Source organism: Colossoma macropomum, unplaced genomic scaffold (genome assembly GCF_904425465.1).
Source record: "Colossoma macropomum unplaced genomic scaffold, Colossoma_macropomum, whole genome shotgun sequence".
Taxonomy (NCBI): domain Eukaryota; kingdom Metazoa; phylum Chordata; class Actinopteri; order Characiformes; family Serrasalmidae; genus Colossoma; species Colossoma macropomum.
The window spans coordinates 17,225,570-17,248,396 of record NW_023494785.1 but is presented as its reverse complement, the minus strand read 5'-3'; the positions used below and the strand labels follow the sequence as shown (position 1 = coordinate 17,248,396).

The window sequence follows — 22,827 nt, the reverse complement described above, 5'->3', positions numbered from 1 at the left end:
AACTAATCCTACCAGTAAAGGCTGCAGGCGCTCCTGAAACTCATGCAAATCCATTGACCGTCTTCTCTATAATCTTAGTATTAATCTCAGCTTTAGCAAGGTTGTTTATTAGTGTGCTTCCCTTGAGCGTGCGATAACATCGGCTCTAATATCTCTATAATGTTTTGCAGGGTGAGGAAGACTGTCCTGTAGCGCTTCAGAAATGCCTATCTAATAGTGTCTTCACTCATTATCTGTCTTTGTTCATAGTAATATAATATATACAGTGTGTAAATTTTATGGTTTATATGAATAACTCAAAGAAATGAATATGTACAATGTTCCACTATATTTTGTTGGTAATAATGTTTTAAAATTGTTGTTTAAACATTCATGTTTAACCAATTTAACACATTTTTTAAGTTGTAATATAAGTGAAATGTATCTTTAAATAAAATCTCATTTTCATTGTGAGCAAGGGCAACTAATGATCTCCACAATTACTGTATATTTTCACTTTGCCATAAGCTACAATTAAACTACAAAAAGGAAGCAGTATATGACTTTGACCATATGACCTTATGACTCGCTAAGTAGATGCTTGCTTTGTTTTATAACAGAATCTTCTGTAGAAGTGACCTTATGTGAATTTCATTCCCTGATCGGATGGTCATAACCATACAGAAACCAATAACACAGTTTAATAAACATAGTAACTTTATTAGTAATTAGTATAGTGAGAATTAACCAGTTTCTGTTGCACCTACTGAAGGGAGTTTCTCACATGTTAAACAGCAGTATTTAGAAGTGGCCTAATAATGGTTTAATCTATAGCATTCATTTTATGCATAATGTTATATAGATATTGTAGAGAGTGCAAAGTGCAGTGTCTCTGTGCCTGTACACTGGTGCCGCAGCATGTGTCCATACCAGATGACTTAATTACTGTCTCTGCAACGATGCATTCATTAAAAGCCTTTACAAATGAGTACACGGCCACCACTGTGAATCGCTATTAATAAGCAGTGGGCACCGGGACCAGTGGGGCCCATGAAGGGCAGTGTGATACGAATGTCTTATTCTGCAGCGCTCAGTTAGAAGTGGCAACCACAATCAGAAGGTGAGACTGAAAATTGGTGACATATAAGGTTAAAGTTTTAAGACATAGAACATGGAATATAACACACAGATAACAGCGTAATGCTATTATATTGTGCTTAGTGAGGCTTTATGAGAGTTTGTGTCAGAGTGTATCCTGGCATATTTTAACAATTTTGTAATATTGCTATTATTGCTGTTAAAAATTATGTTATTATTTCAATCCTGCAAATGAATATGCCATAAGACCATAATCTTAATTTCAGGCATTGGTTTCTGCTGATAAGTTCTTTTTTGCACAGTTTTATTTCTGAGCTAATACTGGACGTGCAAGTCTAATGCCAATCTGACTGGTCAAAGGGAAACCAACAATTTATTCGATAGCTGCCTCATACCAACCCTGTCTGACTCTCTGTGTCTTTGCATTATAATGTAAATGGCTGTGTAGAGCTAGTGAACTGAGCAAAGCACATTTATGGCACTTTTCTGGTTTGTTTACCCATAAATAAATAATCAGCGCTACAAAGTGAAATGAAGCGTTTTAAGAATAGAAAGGGGAAAGATAGTGCACTGTTGGCAAGTCAGCCTACAGGTGAAAGCTATCCAAAGGGAAAAAAGGGTGCACACACTAACAGGTGAGGTTATTAGGACTGGGCAGAAATAAAATGGCTCCTATAGTATTGAGTGAAATTTGTAGCACAAACTGCTACTGTTGCAGATGTTTACATACATTTGTGCCATAGTAAAATATGAAAGGCGTGCACAGAGATACAATGTACATTTCAGTGAAGAGTGAGTATTACAGTTGAGCCTTAATAGCCTTTTGTTCTCTAATAATAAATAAAAATGTGAATAAAATAAAATAAAATATAATAAATCATATAATTGCTAGGGTAGTGTTGGGGTTTGGAACATTCTAATGTGGTGATCTGTAAAGATAATACCACAGTATTGTCAATTTCATATCTCAGTGCTCACTATATTGATTTCATATGTCAGTGCTTTAATATCGCAGCAACACTATATTGCGCAGGCCTGATGGTTATCATATTGTGTCAGATGAGAGTGTGAATATTGCTGCAACACATTAAATCTCCATTTGATTTATAACACAAAACTTAATTCTGTCTCACTATGGCGTCAGCATCATTTGATGAGATGCAGCTTGCTGTTTTCTTGATTAGGTTTGATTTTTTGACAATCAAACCAAATAAAAATGTGTCTGCTTCAGCTGTGCTTGCTGCTGGGAGAGACAGTGACACAAAATCAAGAACAAAGAGAAAAGACAGGCAACATTATTGTACTATTATTGTTTTTATTGAAAACAAAGAACACATTCACAACAAATTCAATACATAACACAATACCTAATATGTAACCTTTATTTCTGTCTATGTTCTTGTCCTTTGTGATAGCCACATATATAAAGTATATCTTTGTGTAATATGACTATAACATACATGACTAATGTTAATAAGGAGGCTTGTTGTTTGTGGTCTAGCATGCTGCACTCTGGTCAGAGTTTCTACACTGATCAGATGGACTTGCTGCCCCCTTGTGGTGAATTCGTTTTATTGCAGGTAAAAGAATGACGGTGGTTGAGAAAAGCTTCACATGGCATCGAGCAGACAACCCTGATATTTTCCATGATTATCTTTCAGTCTTATATTGCGGTTTACTAAATGGCACTTTAGACTGGGTTAATCAGCATCTCCCACGACGGAGGATAAACTTCTCTCTATTGGGTGATGAAACGTCAGCCTGCTCTCTTCCCACTAAATAACTGAAAGCCTTTATTATGGATTTGCTGCAAAGTTTCTGGTTTATTTTACACCATTTGGACTGTTTCCCTCATAATACACTATCTTTCTAAAAGCCCTTCTAATTAGTGAATTCAGTTACCTTGCGGTGCCTGAATGTTGACACGCGCTTTCGACTGCGCACAGTTTGTATAATCTTCATAGAAAAGCACTGCCAGTACAGTAAGACACTCTGGAGCAGCCACACACGAGCCTAAGGTCACCCTAACCAATGTCAAGCGGTGGCTAGAGGGGCATAAAGCGCTCCAGCAGTGGGCTGTTGACCAGTGGAACTGCGTTCTCTAGTGATGGAGCTCCATGCAGTACCTTTAGGATGAGTTGGTGTGGAGTTTGTGATCCAGAACTAATCATCCAACATCAGTACCTGACCTCACTAATGCTCTTGTGGCTGAATACAATCACTCACAGCAATGTTCCAACCTCTAGAGTAAAGCCCTTACAGAAAAGTCGAGACAAACTCCCTTTCATTTTAGAAGAAGTGTTGGATGAGTGTCAATGTGTACAAACACAAGTTGGCGATAGGGGGCGCTACTCCTTCAGTCTGTAAAAAGGCCAACTTCTACTCACAGACATCATCACTAGCATAACATTTCTGACTCAGAAAGGACCAGTGTGTCTCGGTCAGGATGGAGGAAGACCCGGAGGCAAGTACAGAGGACAGAACGAACAGGACGAGTAAAATGTCGAGTTTGGACAATGGAGGCCTGTCCCACTCTACACTGGCTTATGACAAGAAATTTGTGTGCTCTCCGCCAGGCGTGCTTATGTTTGCAGAAACAGTGAGTAGCCTACATTCTCTAAAAATGTAGTGTATTATAGAGAGAGTAGGAAGTGTATAGAAACCAACTAAACTATGGTTTACAGTTAGTAACAAAATACACAATAAACTGAATTAACTGAGCAATGAGGCTGTGTAAGTGTAAGAGGTTAACTAAAGTCTATGGGCTACTGGACCTGTCACGTGATGCATGATTGACATTGTCCTTATGTCTTTGTAATAACTGTAGTGGTAATGATAACTTTAGTGGTAATAATAACTGTAGCATAACACCAAAATAAACTAACATGATATATATTGTATATGTAAGTTGCACAAATAGGTTCTAATTAGAAGTGGAATAGCTGAAATCATGTTCTGTCCTGCTTTTTACTACTAGCAAAGACTGAAACTGGCAGAGATGTGTTCTTTCTGCTATATACAGAACATACAGATGTTCTGTTCACGTGCTATAGAGGCGCTAGTGAAATGTGTTGTGAGCATTAATATGGCCATGTAAGCGTTTTACAGCCAGGCTGTCTACTATTGGTTAATCTATTTAGTTCAGCCGATATCAGGAATTTCAAACTTGGATTTAATGAAAAGGAGGGGCAGCCGGATTCCACAGAGCAGAGGAAGTGGACAAACCAAAACAGCTTGGCAAACAGACTCTTCCTCTCTCCCTTATTGTTCGCTTTCCTTCCACAATCCATTCTGAATCTCATCCAAGCATTGACTCAGTGTTTAATCTCCAGCTAGGCATATCTGCCGACTCCAAAACAACTTTTCCTGTGATACCAAGCTTTCAGTGAGGAATTCTTTGTTTCTTGTAACAGGATGGAAGGCTGGGTGTGTATGGGTGAAGACAGGAACCTATTAGTCAGAACTTAGAATTTATACAGTTTACAGCAATAAAAGCCACATAAGCAGACACTGGGTCATTTTATGCACTGATGGATCAGAATACAAAACACTAAACTGTGAAGAGCAAGGGGGTCTCCAGGAACAGGGTTGGAAACTACTGATCTAAGCTCTGTGTTGGGAAAGTTAGCCCGTGAAGTTCAAAATCTGTACAATAAACTTCAGCCTTTTCGTATGATGCACTTGTCATATAATGATCAGTCCCATTTTTCTTGCGTTACATTTTTATGTGATTGACATATGAACTACATTACTCTATGGCAAAGGTCTGTCTTCATTGTGTCCTCAGGTGTGTGGGCTGCTAGTGTGGACTCTTCTAGGTGGGACAGAGTATTTGCATGTGCCTGCACTGGGCTGGGTGATGTTTGTATCAGTGGTCTGCTGGGTGCTGACCGTCTGCCTCTTCCTACTGTATCTGACCACAGCGCACACCAAGATACCACAGGTGCCCTGGACAGTGCTTGTGAGTAGATTCAACTCAAATCCTAAGAGCCACTTGTGGAATTATAGGCCAGGAAATGAATTTGAAGATGGTGTGCGTGCATGCTGACCTACTGTATGTGTAATAGTGGACAATATCAGAAATTAATGTGGGCTCGGGGCAAAAATGTCCCTAAGATTATAAATGCAAGAGTAAAAATACCCTTGTAAGAAACCTATAAAAGATTAATTAAAAAGAATTAATTATTTTAGGTAATCTACAGAGATGGCAAGTGAAGTATGATTTTAGTATCACTGCAGTCACCAAGGAGACCTGGGGCTGATACTTTAGTCCACATTATATTTAAAAAAAAAACACTGAATGGTTCAGCAGCATTAATGTAAATGATATATGTGAAACATGCAGTTTTTTGTTTTATTAAAATATTTGGACACATTTGTAAATATGTTGCAACATCAGTGGAGAACAGATATACTGTATAACACAATAAGAACAGCCTATAAAACAAACTGTGAGTACAGCAAAATTAGCATCACCCTTTGAGGCATGAAGGCTCAAATCAAATCCAGAAGGGCAAAAACTACCTGAGATTCTTTTCACAGGGTTTGTGCTTCAACAGCAGTGCTGCTGTTCTTTACATGACCGCTGCAGTGATAAATGCTGCTTCTGTGACTCATGCCACTAGGGGCCGCTATTACTACATCAGCTGGTTGGCTTCCACGGTAAGAGGAGCATCACTCCCTCTCAACAGCTTCTCTGATTAGTTTAGCACAAGCTACATTTACTGACTTGTGACTTTAAGGACACATTTACCATAAAGCTTTCTCCTTCTTTTACACAATCCTTTCACAGCATTTGGATACAAGATATGATATGCATGTATAAATATGAATTGTTTTGTGGGGTAAAAGGGTTAAAACCTAACAAAGGTGAGGCTTATGATTAGAGTTAGGATCAGGAAAATCCTGACTTGGGGTTTAGGTTATAGTTCTAAGCAAGTTATGAGTCCTCACAAAGATATAAAAATAATATGTAAGTGTGTAATTTTTCCAGTGAGAATGGTAAATACCTGATTTGTTTCCTTACACAGTTTCTAATGAACATGACGAATGCTAATTTTATAATCATTTTCTCATTTTGTTTTTTAGGTATTTGCCTTCTTGGTTGTGCTTTGTTATGCAGCAAATGCATTTGTGAGCTACAAATCTTGGAGATCAAAAAGTGATGATTCCTGATCTGAAGGGTGCTTGAAAAAATTAAACAACTAGAATTACCATTTAGAAGCATCTAACTTTTATCATATGAAACTTTATAATCCATATGTTTTAATGGCCTTTTATCAAATGTAAATGTTTTAGGATGTAATATTTGTTTTTGTGATCTTTTTCAGAACTGTACTCTGTTGTACTCCTCAAAGACTTTTATAATGTTTTGTACAGTTTGGTAGTTATAGAAAAAACAGATTATTTTTTAAGTTAGCATAGGATGCCCCTCTATCATGCATATTTGAATTGTTTTTTTGTATTTATATTTAGTGTTTGTAATAGTACACTGTTCTTGTAAATATGGTATATTTGTGTATGTTGGAAGTGAAGTGTATATAACACTGAACTGTGCAATAAAAAACAAAATATAAATTGCATGTATATTGGCTGAGTCCATAAAGTATTGCTAACACAATTATTACCTAATGCTGTCATCTACAGCTAAATTTCACCATGAATCCTAAATGCTAAAATAAAAGACATTCTTTTTTACGTTGGTTTCAAATAACACTACACTCACACAGTACTGCACCACAGCTGAAGTGTTTAGCAGAGGGAATTCCACCTACTTTTCCAAATTTTTGCATAATTAAATGGTTAAGATGTAAACAGTCATTCAGAGTGGTTTGATGAGAAATGCTCTTTTCTAGAGATACTTAATGAGTCAGAATTGTTCACAGTGGTGTGATAGGAACCAGATGTCTAAAGAGTTTAATGCATAAAGGATCCCTCACAGAAAGTTATTAAAAAAAACTTTCTGTGAGGAAAAACAGTCAACAGATTTTTTTCCAGATTCATCACTATTTTAATACTATCAACAGTGCATGTAAGTTTAGATGCATGTAGATTCACTGGTTGTTTTGGATAATTAATAAAATGGCTACACTTGCGTTGTGTGCATTGTGAGTCCTGGTTCCTATCACCACCTTTAAAAAGAAATATGAGTCTGTAACTTTCTCTATAATTAACTATTTCACATCAAAACACTCTGAATGACTTTCAATACATGTCTACGATTGAATCATGCAGAACATTTGAAAAAATCTGTGTAAAATATCCCTTATGATCAGTAGAGAAATCACAGAAAAACATAGTAGACTCAGCACCTGAACACTCTCAGTAGCATATTCAAATCAAAAAATATTGTGATATAAACAGTTCAGAACACTTGGCAAATGAACACACATTCTTCTACTCAGTCTGTGGAACCATTATTAATAAGTACTATTTAATGGCCATTTAGAGGTCCTTCTATTTTGAGCTCAATCTTACCATTTAATTTCATGAGGCCTGTGTCAATCTTACTCCTGCAAAAGAATCTAGCCTCTATTTTCCTGTCCTGTCTAGACATATTCAGATATAATGTATCACTCTTGTGTACACAACAAATTGCAGAGCATCATTTAAAATTAAAGCATTTTAAAATGAAAAAGGTGGGATCGCAGGGGGTGGTAGGAGTGAAAATGACCCCACGGGCAGTTCTTCAGCACCTCCAACAAAAATACTTTTCTAAATAGTAAAGCATCTAAAGTACATCGTGTTGTGCCCAGCAGAGCTGCCTGACTGGTACAAGTCTAGAGATGTACAACAACAGGTTGCAGAGAAGCTGAGCTCTCACAGGTAGCATGTTAACATGATGATGAAACTTGAAGGAAATCTAATTAGCTTCTGCCAGACTGTGAGGAAAAAAAATGCTGTATTATTCTTTTTAAATTCTTCACAGCAAACATTAAAATGACAGCTTCTTTAAAATGCAGTTAGCAAAGTAATATCATCACACAAAGATTATTTGCTTGTTATGTAGCAAAACATCACCATTTTCCATACAGCCTATTCATTTCACAGCTCATTACAAAAAAAAGTCATGTACAATAACACATATATTCCAAACCACGAGCTCCTTGTGAAAGTAATGACAGTGAAAATGTCCATCAGCTGATCAGTGGGCGGACTGTATTCAGAAGTCTGCAGGTCGGATCATCATGACTGTAGCACACAGAGAGTAGCTGGACCCTTTGAAATAGTGCCACTTAATGCCATCAAATTTGCCAGTGTTCTTCCCATTAGAATAGTACATGCCATTAAGATTTGATGGGCCACAAGCATCAAACCACCAGCCTTTATGAAAACAGACCACACAAAAATGAAGAATGAGCTGCAATGGGGAGGAAAACTCATGCATGCTCTGTCCCAGATTAATGACTATCAACAGGTAAGATCTTAAACAAGTCTGCTTTACTAAATGGAGACAAATCAGAGAGTAGAATGCATGAATATTTTGAATAATTGCTTTTTCTGGTTTAAGTGTGGTGCACTGACTGTTTTTTTGCTAACTGTGACCCGCAGAATAAAGTAACAACATTGAGATGATTTACAAACACAGTATTAAAATGAAGAGTAGATGTTGTTGAAAATGTGCTCAAAGATTCCACTGTTAGCACAAATGCCAACTTCGTTAATGTTCAGCAATGTTATTTACATCGTAAAGTTTACTTAAAATTAAAAGTAAATCTATTTAAATGCTGCCTACTATCATTTTTGTTCAGTGAAATGTTCAATCAGAGTGTGCTTTAATAAAAGAATCTATTTGGAAGCAGCATGTACATGGACACAATTTCAGTTATGATTTACTAAACATCAGAATATGTATTTTTGTAAATATACTAGACTTATGGATGTTACTGTTATTTCGATGCCAAGGAAATATGATTGAGGCAACATGGGAACATTCCCATGAAAATATTAATGAGGAAACACAGGACCCTGGGAATATTGGATTATTTCCAAAATTATAAGGAGGCAACACAGGGCCTGGGGACCATACGGCCCTTGAAACATAAGGCTGTTTCAATAATTTCATTAATAAAATAAAGGGGCCAGGAAACATAGAACCCCGGAAACATAGGATGACCCCCCCACCAGTCACCCACATTCAGCACACAGGTGAGATGCAGGTCACTGTGCTAGTGGCCATTCAAAAGAATCTTACAGTGATGCTTCAGCTAAAAATATTGCAATATCCCAAATAAAGTTTGTGTACAATGTTTGCTTCCTTTTTCTTAACTGGAGTTACAAAGCTAATGTAGCTAACAAGCAATGGAAGCTCACACTCCATCAGTTAGTACTGTGCAAGCTACATGTCTAAATTACCAAACGTTACCCTCAAACAACCCAGTTTGTTAGGTAATCTCACATAGACTTGCTTAAAGTAAGAGGAACATTGTGCAAATGTGATTTCTGGCTAGAATGTGTCTTTAAGTTGTCTTTTAACAGAAAAAGAACCATATATACACTTGTTCTCTATGTTTAATTAACTGTTGAATCACATATCAGATACAGCTGTGTATGAGAGTGACTCTGGCTTGATTCTTTGCATTAGCTGCACTATTGATAATGGAGAACAACAACATCAAGTGTGGAAAGCTAGAGATCTACTGTTACATGTTGGCTATCATCCCAGATGTTACTGGGGCTCATGAGGTCTTAGCGAGATTTTACAGCAATGTGAATGAACTTGTGTTGCTGTGTGAAACTGATCAGGCATTACTTACCCCCAGTAAGCATGAGGGCACATTTGCAGATGCAGTTGTCATTGTCCACATCTTTGGTACTGAAATCAGCTCCATTTATTACTAAACTGCTCTGCCTGCCAGCACTTCCACTGTGACTCTTCAGAAACAACCTGAGAAACAGAGATTATACATGCATTTTATAGCAACCATCTAGAATTAATTTAGCCAATTCTGCCAGGTGCTATTGTTAAGGGGCGAGGCTGTACTGTTTCTATTATACTACTCTTTAATGTCATTTTTATGTGAACAGGCCTGAGGCTGTAGTCCATGAGCGCTATACTAGGGAGTAGCATATGGATCCTGGAGTGTTTTGTTTATCTGCACCCTGAAGAAGACTGCTTTATCTCCCCCATTTATCTTAATAACAACAGGCAACATTCCATAATAAGGAGGAAATTATATCTGACAAATTATGTGATAATGCTGGCAAAGATTATTTTTATCCAGATGGTAATTCATAATACATTAATTTCCAGCTAGGGCAGCTGATATGATACTTTTATACCTACCTGGTATTTTGCAGTTGTCTCTTAAGTGCTGAAAGATGAACAGCACCATTTGCTTGATCATAGAACAGATATTTTAAACACACTGCGTTCAGTCAAAATGAATGGAATACTGGAAATAATGATCAAAGCAACTAAACATGCCGTTGTTTGGAATACAGCATACACAGATTTGGTTTAAGCAACTTTGCTATGAATTACCATTTTAAAAGTGATGGAATAAAGAGAGCCTGGACTTGGAGGCTTTTGGTAATTTAACTTGTACAACTTTGTACAGCTGCTAGAGAAGGAGTCTCAAAGTGTTTAGATTTCTGAAATAATTCATAATTTCCAAATCAATCATTATGCCAATATAATTTAGTTTACAATTTTATTTATCACAGTGTTGATCATTAAAACCTGTTTGTTCCAATGTCTCCATTAGTATGAGGACATGATGAGGTATGTGAATGCGAGTGTGTTTGTTATTGGGAATTTGGTTTGGTATGAGGAGCAGGTGGTGAAGCGGTGATAGTGTCACTCAGGAATAAAGTAATGTAGGTCACTTTATTGCACACACACAGCTCTCAGTGGCCAGGATGAGGGACCAGTCTGGGTCTTTTTGCACAACCTTTAGAATGTATGTCATACGACCCAATTAGCCTACATAAGATGAAAATATATACTAATCGTGCTTTTGTTTAACATGTGTTCTGGCTTTTAGTTGGAGTATGATAAAGGTGCATTGGCTGCTCCATATATATATAGGGGAGAGAGTGGGATTGATTGGCACAGCATTAACTTTAAGGTCATTAGGGGGGACTCTCACAAAAATGTAACATAAAAATAATTGCCCTCTTCTCCAACTTGGCCTGTAAGTTGTGAACAGAGATATTGAAAAACATGTTAATTGTTGTCAGTTGAAATGCCAATCAGCTATATTTTGATATATGGTTTGAAAGCCAAGGATAAGTCATGCCAGATTGCCAACACTATGTAAATGCAGAATTATGACCTGAAGTGGATGAGCACTTTGATTTTGGGGGTTGGCTGGCACATGCCATAGCTATTGTCACAAGCATATATTATATTATTTTATATTACACACTACATACACACTAAACATACTGTTAAAATCAAACATTACTAACACTATTAAAAAACATTTTTGTTTCAATTTAATGTTCACATTTGTGGTTTAGTTTAAATTAAAAGCACTGATTGTTTCCATTAGTTGCTTCCTTCTTTAAATTGCAGCCTTTTAACATTTAATGTCAGGACTGGTTGGAACACAAAATTACACAATATGAATTTTGTCATAAGTACAGGAACTCTTTAATGACATTGACAGTGTTTGTTTTTTAGCAAAGATGTTAAGCTTTCATTTACTGCTAGTTGGGTTATCCTGTAGTCGGCCTGGGATATAAGTGAGAGAGCAAAACTGTGCCAACCAACCCCACTCTCTCCAACTTTACTTAAACACTGCAACATGGATCACAGTGCTAATGCTAACACTTGGGCTAAATTTAGTACATCATGACTTTACCTGTAGTTAGTTACCTATAGTTTTGTTTCTCACTGGCAAGCTTGAAGCTGTCGTATTGTGAAAAGACCTGCTGCCCCTCCCAGTCTGTCAGCTCCACTCTCAGAGTGTACTGCTGCTTACTGGTCAACTGGAACACAAACTCATTTCCCAACCAGTGCTCACCAGACAGAGACCCAAAGCCCTGAAACAAAACAAGTACATGCACAGACATTCAATTCATGTAACAGCCTTATCAGGCATGTCATAAGTTTTAGTAGCAAGTATTACTAGATTTCACTTCTTTAGCTACTGCTGGACATCAGTCAGAGATCGCTTAGCACTGCTGATAAGCCTAGAGAAGAAGAAAATAAAATAAAATTTATTACTATTACTATTTTCCATTACCATTTTTATTGCAGTATGTTGGTCACGTGCAATTGCATGACATTCAAATTTAACATACATTTAACATACAGAACGCCGAACGTTTGAATAAGTGAATAAGATCAAGTCTGAGGTAGATCATTTTGTTTGGTTTTGTATCAAGTTTAAACCCTTTGAACTGTAGTGTAATTCATAGTAGTTACTATGTAATAGGGCTTAAGTTTACTAATGGAATAGTAAGCCTGGGGGTTGAGAGGTTAAATGTATCAGACCAAAATTATTGCTGTTAATTATTCTATTCTATCATTTGATCAGTGGTACACTTAACAAGTAACACATTTTCACTTCAATGCATATGATTGATTATAGCATAAGATTATAACTGAAAAAAGAGTATAAGGGATTAAAACAAAATGTTTATGTTTAATGAAGTTAAATAAACATGATGTACTCTCTTCATTGAATTTACCATCTTGTATTCTTTCCATGTCTTGTGGAAATCTAGAGTTCCATCTTTTCTGAGCTGGATGACGGTCCAGCCCCCACCTGCTGTCTCCATATTGCAATAGACCTGAGGGAGATGGAGTTAAAGCTTAACATACAGATCTCTACATCTTGAACATTATATATTAAACTTCTTCTCCCCAGGGTGTATAATGACAGGGTGTAGAATAATTCATTCTCTTTTAATGAAACTGCAACAATAATGTATCCAAACCAATTATGCATGTAAAAGTATGTAAAATTGTTTTATCAGGATGGAGAATTACAGTGTTCTTCAGTATTTAGAGCTTCACACAATACACACTGAATCTTACATTTTGCTTTACTCTGTCAGAAACATCAAACTCTGCACTGACCGGGTCAGATCTAATAATGGCCAGCGCCAGACAGCCATGCTGACCCGGTCAGTGCAGATGAGCCAGAGAGAGAGCAGTCTGAGTGCTGGAGGAGTACAGTAGCACACTGCCCAGCTGTTACCCACAGTGTTCAGCCAAGAGTATTTTCAGCCATTACTGTTTCATCACTGGGCCAGCTAATACCTAACACAGTGCTAGAAAACATCTGAAAGATTGTACTGATGTTTACTGCAAATAGATTAATCCATTGAAAGCAAACACACATAAAGGTTATGGGTTAGAATGCCATAGCATGAAGGGCATATGTAGATAAATAGATATAGACATATAGATATAAATGTACATAGCTTAAACCACATAGGTGGAGCTTGTGTACTGGCAGTGTAAGTATGGCACATTATTAGCTATATATAGCACATTCAGATGCAATGATATCTACTCTGATATGCTTTTTTAAACATGATTGATGCAGGCAAGGAAGTTTATCCCACATTATAAGACAGAAATATTGAAATACTGCCATCTATATTGATATCCATATCTTCAGCTGCTGACAGACAGCTGACCTTCTTGGTATCCCGCAAGGTGATGTGGACGGCATAGATTCCACTCCTGTTAAAACCAGCCTGGAAGAGCTCAGCACAGTCACGAAACTTCCTCTGCTCATCTACTCGCTTCAGTGGACTTGTGCTTGCTGCATTCACAATAACAGGGGAAAAGATATGCAAAAACAAAGAAATAAATAACATGTCTCTGACAGATTGTATAAAAGATTGTATAGTTTATCAGTGACTTATAATAATAGCTGTCCATTCTCTGAAAAATAACCTCCGCATACCTCCATAAAGCACTGGTTCTAGTTATTGCTCCATAAATTAAAACAACAGGGACCTCTAAATACTTTTTTGGCAAGAAAGTGTTCATCTGTCATTGTGTTTGTGTTTTGTGATCTGCCTTAAATAACAAAAGTGTTCAATATGATGCAGAACAGTCTATTGAATTTGGACAGGGATACGGGAAATACATTTCCAAAAGCCCTTATTGGAAATGTGCTTCCAAGAAACTTGGAAGCAGCAAAGGTTATTTACACCCTACAACAGTTCCAATATCAAACAGTTATAACACATATATTTTAAGACATTGAACTGTTGGTCTGTAAAAGTTGTGCAGATACACTATATGGCTAAAAGTATGTGGACACATGACCATCATACCGATATAAGTTTGTTGGACATCCCATTCCAAAACCATGGGCATAAAAATGCAGTGGGCCCCTCCTTTTGGGGCTATAATAGCTCTACTCTTTCCACAGAATTTTGGAGTTTGTCTGTGGGAATTTGTGCTGCAGTCAAAGAACATTTGTGAGGTCAGGCATTGATGGTGGATGAGAAGGCCTGGCTCACAATTGATGTTCCAATTCATTACAAAAGCGATCAGTGGGGTTGAGGTCAGTACTCTATGCAAGCCACTGGAGTTTCTCCACAGCAAAGTCATCAAACCATGTCTCTATGGACCTCGCTTTATGAACAATGGAATGTTCATGCTGAAACAAGAAAGGGCCTTCCCTAAACTGTTGCTACAAAGTTGGAAGCACATAACTGTCTAAAATGTCTTTGTATGCAGTAGCATTAACACTACCCTTCATTGGTACTGAGGGGCCTAGCACAACCCTCCTGAAAAACAGCCCCAGACCATTATTCCTCCAAACTTTACTCTCAGCACTGTGTATTCCAGTATGTGGTGTACTCCTGGCATCCACCAAATTCATCAATAAGATTGCCAGATAGAGAAGTGTGATTCATCACTCTAAAGAACGTGTTTCCAATGCACCAGAGTCTGGTGACAGCGTACTTTACACCACTCCAGCTGACGCTTTGCATTGCGCATAGTGATCTTAGGCTTGTGTGCAGCTGCTTCACTATGGAACATATGTCATGAAGACACTTTGGATCTATGCAGTGAGTGATGCAACAGGAGAAAGGTGATTTTTACACGGTGCACTCTTCAGCACTCGGGACCCCACTCAGAGAGTTTGCATGGTCTACCACTTTGTGACTTAGCTGTTGGTGCTCCTAGATGTTTCCATTTTACAAAAATAGCTCTTACAGTTGACCAGGGCAGATCTAGCAGGGCAGAAATTTAACAAACTGACATGAGGCAAAGGTGGAATTCTATAGCAGTTATAGAAATTTGTAATAAAAATTTGGACCTGCCAGTGGGCCCTGGCCATTTAAGGGGACCCATTCTACCGCCAGTATTTGTCTGTGGAGATTGCATGGTTATGTGCTTCATTTTATACACCTGTTAGCAATGAACAAGTGTGGCTGAAACATCTGAACTCAATAATTAAGAGGGCTGCCCACATACTTTTGGCCATATAATGTATCTGCAGAGAGAGTTTACATGTACCCCTAAAACTACCACAGGGTTATGCACAATCAAACAAAAACAAAATACTGACCTTTCCAAAAGATAACAATTACCCCACTTGCAACAGTGAAAATATGAGGTTTGTAAACAAGCTGTGAAAAACAAAATGCTTTCAAAAGGCTATCAAAAAAAAAAACAGGAGGTAAAGTCAAACAATTGGTAAATATAATAGATAGATAATAACATAATAGATGGACATCTAATTAGCTGCTTGTTACAATGCAGTTTAGGTAATTGCTGTACACTGATTGTTTTTGTTTAGTCTCTCTTTAATTGGTCTAAATTTCTTTTTTAAGGAGACATGCATTTGGTCAGTATTCTGACCATGATATTACCCAGAAACCACATCACAATAACAATAACATATTGACATACTACCCATGCCTATGCTCTGTGTGGATGTATATTCTCTGCACTATTTACATACCTTTATCTGTAGAGCAGAGTTCAAGCAGGTTGCTGACTGTGTTCTGTAGCTGTATCTGCTGGCTGTAGAGGGCGCTGTTGTTGTAGTTGGCCTCTTCTAGACTGAACTCTAGACTCTGGATGATCGAGGTTTGGGTGGTGATGAGCTTTTGCAGTTTAGCCTGCTCATCTGCTACCCAGCTCAGCTCTGCATGGTGACGCACCTCCATGTCCTGCATCCGCTGCTCCAGAGCCCTGAACACAGCAGATCTGGAGATGATTTTCCTGAAGCCTGAGAGGCACTCCTCATTTAACAGTTATTTTACAATGTAGAAGTAAAAAATGATGCACAAAGTACCTGAAAGATAAAATTCATTTTATGTAATAGATTCTATCAGTGTGGAAATGGTGTATACTACTGAATCAAGTAAATTTACTGCACCACTTTTTTCAGTGTAGATGATGTATTGTCTGTATTAGGTCTGTACCAGTCAATAGTAAGACTTTACTTGCTAGTATTGTAGAGTCTGTTGATCTCATTGGTTTGACGAAGCAGTTGTGTCTCCAGCTTAACGGTGGACAGAGAGTTTTCTAACAACTGAATCTCCAGTTTGGAGGTTTGATTTATCACCTGCAATACAGTCACAGAAAAAAAACCTCATGATGGGTTTATGAGGCCACTTTCAAGAATTTTTCATGATACGCATTGTTGTGAATTAGCTTTACACATGCAAGAAATATCAATATTATGATTAATTCTACCTTTGTTAGAGAAACAAAAATGTGTTTTGTACAATGTGTTCCGGCCAATAACTTTTGCACTGAACCCAATCTTCAGAAGATCAGAGTTGTTTTACCTGTGTTTCCATGTCACTCAGTCGTTTTGAGTAATGGGCAGTCTGGAAGAGTAGACTGCTGCTCAGATCCAACAGGGCCACTGTGTGGTTGGGTACAGCAATATATTGCAGTTGAGCCATTTCTTCCTTTAGACCATCCTTTACATAGCCCTCAATCTGCACACACACACACACATACCATTTCACTTCAATCTCTAGCCCCATTTTGAGGTTATAATGTATTACAGAACCAAATCATTCTTAAATATCAAGATGAATTTCAATGATCTATTTTGAAATATCAAAAGTCACCATGAGCCTATGAAGCATATTTAATGACAGTGTTATGGTTGTGTGGTAAATAAGAACAAGCATTAATGCCCCTTTCACATGACATGAGTCTACAAATCTTTACTCTCTTACTTCTCTTCAGTCTACAGAACATGCCTGAATGTTCTAAGGTACCTTTTGTATAGCGCAATATTTTCACATCATCCAAATGCTCTCCCAGATGTTCCACTAACTGCTTGACTATCTGTGGAGCACTGAAAGATTGAAAGAAGATCCACTACAGATCCACAAATCCTTACGCCATTAATCTTTAAATAATTAGGCTAATTAACTGTGCAGCAAAAGCAAAACAGCACTAGGGCTCTTTGTCACTTGTTTGAGGATTCTACAGCTACTGCATGGATCGTTGAATGATGCAAGAGGACAGGAATAAAATGGTGCTGAATCTATTCTCAGACTACAGATGGAGGTCCAAATCTTCAAGGTCAGCAATTCTTTTGTAAACTATTCCAGTCTTACGAATTATGGCAGCTTTTCTCTGAAATTCCTCTGAAATCTTTTGATCAGACTATGCTGCACTTGCAAAATTGTGTTCTTTAGAGCAGATAATCAGTCATGGCCAAAAATATCAAAACGTGTGGTTTGTATTTTTTTCTGATCCGGCTGACTCCAATTACAAATGTATACACATTCATCAATGACCTTGATTGTTTAAACAAATTCACCTCCATTTAACATTTAATATGTTTATTACTGACTTAGATATATGGAATGTGTTCTTTGTTAGTATGTCATGATAAAGAAGAGTTAAACAAGTTACTATCAGCCTAAAAAAGCATACATAATGACTGTTATGCTGGTGCGGTAAATAAGAACAAGCACTAACGTCCCTTTCATAGGATAGAATATGAGTCTGCAGATCTTTACTCCATTCATTCCTTTCAGTCTACACAATGTGCCTGAATGTTCTATGACACCACTGTGTAATATTTTCACATCATCCAAATGCTCTCGCAGATGTTCTACTAAATTTTTGATTGTCCTTGGAGCACTAAAAGATTAAATTAACATGATTTTCCTCGTGAAAGTCATTAAGGGACTGAAAGTGTTCGGTCAGTACAGACTCTAAATGTGAGCAATGTTCTGTCTGCACTCATTCACAGCAGTGACAGAGGCAGTGGAAGATACTGACACACACATGAAATTCACTGTGAAAAAGTGCAAAGTGCAGCGACTAAGATAAACATGCACAAACCAAAAACAATAGAGGGTCAGGAGAATGTCTGCACCACTAACAGCAAGCAGATCCAATGCAATCTGCCTACTCAGCATATTCACTCAGATGTATTTTTACACTTTACTCAGAGCCTCTCAACAGCATGTACTGATGTGGACAACAGCATTACGCACAAGTATCAAAATAGATCATTTATATGTGCTATAATTTACACCAGCATGTGTGTGTGCAGGGGTGTGTGTGTGGGGGGGAGGAGAGAGAGAGAGAGAGAGAGAGAGAGAGAGAGAGAGAGAGAGAGGGAGGCAGGGAGGGAGAGAGGGAGGAAGAGATAGAAAGAGAGAGGGACAGTGAAAGAGAAAGAGTTTTAATCTTTCCATTTGCATCTGTGTATGTGTGATATTTGATCTGTTTCCTCTTTGGCTGTCCTCTGAGTGTGTATATTTGGCCTGAAGCCTATGATGTCCAGCAGCCCCCCAACTGAGTCCTTCTTGGATCACAGGCAAACACACACAACTGGCACGCATATCTTGTCCCTGTGAACCTGAAACTGACCAGCCCAGCTTTTCCACACTATGTAATCTGAGGGAAATTCCCTTCACTCAGTGCAGATAAAGCACTGCTGAGGTGCTGAGGTGTGGTCTAGCTGAGACTCATGTTCACACAGCTCTTTTGGCCGAGTAGATGCAGGGGGGAATAAACAAACACAGAGAAATTACTTGTAGTGTTGATAAGTAAAGTACTGGGGCCAGGAGGACGTTTTGCTCAGTGAAAAACAGGAAAAAACAGTTTCCAAAACTGGACTAAAAAAATGTTAAAGATGCAATGAAAATGGGACTCCTGACAACCATGTAAGAGCTGGTAGACCACCAAAACTGTCACCATCAGATAAATAGTGCCTAAGGCTTTCATCTTTTGAGAGAGAGGATAAAATCAAGCTCCAATCTAGCTTCAGATCTGAAAAAATCCACAGGCCTTTCCCCAGAGGAGCTCTTTGATGGCTCAGGGGACTTAATGGTGACTGTCTTAAAATACCTTAGGAGAATAGCATAAGACAAAAAGGAGACATGAGCTACTTCTTGTAAGGGCCCAGCCTGCTCTGCCGGCCGCCAGCAGAGGGCGACGGTGACGAGGCGCCACAAGTTCCGGGAACTCCAATTCCCAGAAGCCCTCGGGCTGATTAGGCACAACCTGGCACACCTGTGGACTCCTCTACTTAAGGCTGTGGCAAACAGCAGCCCTTTGTCACACCTTTGTAGAGGGGTGACCGGTATGGTACTGAGCCCAGGTGGGTATTTAAAAAGGAAAGAAAAGGAAAGAAAAGAAAAAAGGGCTGCTGTCCTGTAACACTTGTGGCCCAAATTAAAAATATAAAAGATATTAAGGAGATCTCTTCTTTGATTGATGGGTCGGCACATCCATTGACTGTAAGACGCTATGGGTCTGAAAGGATGTGCAGCTGTCAAGAAGCAGTTACTATGTAAAGGAAACAGAAAAAAAGAAGAAACAAAGAATCAAACAAAGAAGCTGCTATTCCCAGACCTCAACATCATGAATGTGTTTGGGATTACTTGGATCTTAAAAAGCAGACAACGCAGCCAACTTCTAAGACTGAACTTTGGAGGTGTGAAAAATATCTCTGTAGATTTCTTTGAAAAACTGAAAGCAAGTCTCCAGAATAAAATGGGAGTTGTAATAAAAGGAAAGTTATTTAGTCGATGAGGCTTCTGTGTAACTTTCTGTTAAACATATGTTTTCTACTTTTCTTGTTTCCTGACGCTGAACAATGAATAACTCGTACATAATGGCTGTTTTGACTGGAAATTAAATGAAGAGTGGGCTTTTGCACAGTACTGTATGTTCCACACAAGCTGTCGCACCACAAATGCCTTTTATTTTTCTGTACTTTTTTTAAAACATTCTGTACTTTCAAAAACATTGGATCATTAGTATTTATAAAGCAATGCACCATGAAGTGAATGAAAAGAAGTTGATGGATGGAAGGACTTCAAAGTGGATGCTAGAGAAAGAGAGACTAAACAGAGGCTAAAATGATGGCTTAAGAAGGTTAAAGCAAGCCAAATATGTCTAACTCTTATTTATGTGTGTTGCAAGGTTAAAACCCACTTCGTGATAAAAATGTACTCTGTACATACCACTCCCAGTGTATTAACTCTATATGAGTTATGTGTGTCTATTTAGGGGAACTTTGTAGAGAGCAGTGCTGCAATTACTGAATGGGAAAAAGAATAGCGTGCTCTTCTTGCCCTCAGCTGTGTGCCAGCTCTGATAGGGGGTTGTGGGTGTATTTTATTCAGAGCTGAAAGAAGGGGGGTAGAGAGAAAGGGGAAATGGATATGGCAAAGAGCATTTCAATATTGAACTAGAAAGCATACAGAAATGGACTTGCAACAGCTTGCCAACTATGATGTGGGAACATTGCAAAAACCAGTAAAAGGAAGGACTAAAGGAGAGACAGAGAATGAAATACATCCAATTAAGTCCACCAGAAATTCAGCCTTTTTGACATTCCACTCCATTGCTGTCACATCAATAATAGTGCATTCTCATTAGATGCGTTCCCAGTTGTGCTGTAATCAACACTGCTTCTGAGTAAAGTCAGTTGTTTATTAGCAGTTTAGGTCACAAAACGAAATCTGCACCGGACAGGCATAAGGAACCAAAGGGAGTCCTTTACATATATTTCACACAGTTACCAAGTAAACCTTCATCAAGACATTGTCAATTCTCATGTCTTTGAAACAGTAACTGTGCAAAAAATGTAAATGTTCTTAAATTTGAATGCAAGTCTATGTAATTTGATTTTATTCCAAATAATTTTGGATCACTTCTATTGGTCCATTCATCATGCGATGTGTACACAGTGTAAAGGGCAGCTGGTAACAAATGGCATAAAAAAATTTAAATGGGGAAAAAAAACAAGATGATGCAGTTGATGACATGCTATATAGTACCTCTAACAACTTTGCCTCGACATTATTTTCCATTCTGTCCATATAAACTATAGTACTTGCAGCTATAGTACATTACCTACCCGCTGCAGCCACTGTGTGTAGTTGTCAATTGCCACCTCCAAGTGTTGTATCCTCTTGTAAGAAAGGCTCTGTTTCACCAGCGGAGCATCTCTCTGAACTCTGTTCCCCTCATATTCACCATCATTCCCTGGAGGCCAGCATCTACCTCGCTCCTCCATGTTCTCTGGCAAGATGAAGGTGTAGGTGCACTGAGGGGAGCTCAACTGACCACTGTGGCTGCTCCTGCTGGCTGAGTTAACTGATAACCCATCCATGGAAAGACTCTCTAGACAAGATGTTCTTGGCAAAAGAAGAATGATAGAAAAGAACTGAAGACCGACGCTCATCATTTTGACAACAGACAAGGTCTCGACACTCACCTATGCGTCAAAGTACGAATGAAATGACCTCCTGCAAAAAAGCTTTGAGAATAAAAAGACAGACTGAAGGTAGTGGAAGCTATAACAAGGGCTCACCACACAAGACTTTCAAAGATCTGTAAGTCTGAGTCCTTTAAGTGAGAAAGAGTTCAAGGTTGAGAGATAATCCAAAGAAAATGATGCTCCATCCAGCTGAACAGCACTCAAGTAAACTACACATCACCACTCTCAATCAGCAGCAATCTTCAGTACAGTGAAGTCTCCAACCTAATGTAGTGTCTTTCCTCTCAGTAGGCTCCACATGTGTGGTACACATGAGGGTACCAGGGTACCAATGAGTGGGCTTTGCAGACAGTGTCCAATGATTTAGAGTGGCTGTAAAGACTATGTAGACTGCTTGTTCCTGTCCTCTCTGCCTTTTAAAAAAGGACTGCTCTGCACAGTACAGTAAAAACACACTGCATGCTGCCTGTGTGCCTCACATAAAGGCTGACTGCACAAGAATGTGAGGGAGGGAGGGTGTGTGTGTGTACAAAATTGGATGAAATTTGAAGACAGAGAGTAAAAGATTGTTCTACTCAGGATCATAGCCTAAATTATATAAAAAGCTATTTGTTGCTGTTGTACAATTTCAAGTAATCACACAGTAGGAACTTCAGTAAAAGACTGAAAACAGACACTTCTAATGAATCATCTGAATGCATGATAAACCCAAACATGTCTACCAGAAAGTTGTTTTCTCAAAAGAAAGCAAACCTAATGATTTAGGAAAAGAAATCCGTTGTTCATGTTATGGAAGTGCTAGAACTTCATGTTCACCAGGGAAATGGACATTTTAAAACACTGGCAGCTTATACTTGTTTGTTCTGTACAGACTGTAATAGTCCGGGCCCAAAATGTTGTTTTGTTATTGTAAATGAGCTAGGTCTGCACATCAGCAATAGAAGACCCCCTCCTACAGACTAAAAGGGCTAATAATCCCTGCTCTAGGGGCAGAAGTGCATATATAGGACATGATAGCATGTTTAGTTAAGCTATTACAGGTAATTGGCTCAAACTTCAGCTACATTGGCAAGTATCTGAATTATGACCAAGGACTGAACCAACA

At 38.3% G+C, this 22,827-nt stretch overlaps 2 protein-coding genes across 2 annotated transcripts; one reads left to right on the top strand and one right to left on the bottom strand.

Annotated features, from left to right (window-relative positions):
• The first annotated feature begins 3,245 nt into the window (after window positions 1–3,245).
• On the top strand, window positions 3,246–6,841 carry cmtm8b (CKLF-like MARVEL transmembrane domain containing 8b). The gene is made up of 4 exons (XM_036579042.1): window positions 3,246–3,676; window positions 4,865–5,038; window positions 5,620–5,739; window positions 6,166–6,841. The coding sequence occupies exons 1-4, from the start codon at window positions 3,524–3,526 to the stop codon at window positions 6,250–6,252; spliced, it is 534 nt and encodes a 177-aa protein (XP_036434935.1). The 5' UTR covers window positions 3,246–3,523; the 3' UTR covers window positions 6,253–6,841.
• An 887-nt stretch (window positions 6,842–7,728) lies between these two features.
• On the bottom strand, window positions 7,729–22,201 carry LOC118813603 (angiopoietin-1-like). The gene is made up of 9 exons (XM_036579029.1): window positions 21,360–22,201; window positions 16,801–16,956; window positions 16,453–16,574; window positions 15,966–16,198; window positions 13,675–13,802; window positions 12,718–12,819; window positions 11,900–12,066; window positions 9,834–9,964; window positions 7,729–8,400 (listed from the first exon to the last, which is right to left on the bottom strand). Exons 1-9 carry the CDS (start codon window positions 21,687–21,689, stop codon window positions 8,240–8,242), a joined length of 1,530 nt encoding a protein of 509 aa, XP_036434922.1. The 5' UTR covers window positions 21,690–22,201; the 3' UTR covers window positions 7,729–8,239.
• Window positions 22,202–22,827: the final 626 nt, after the last annotated feature.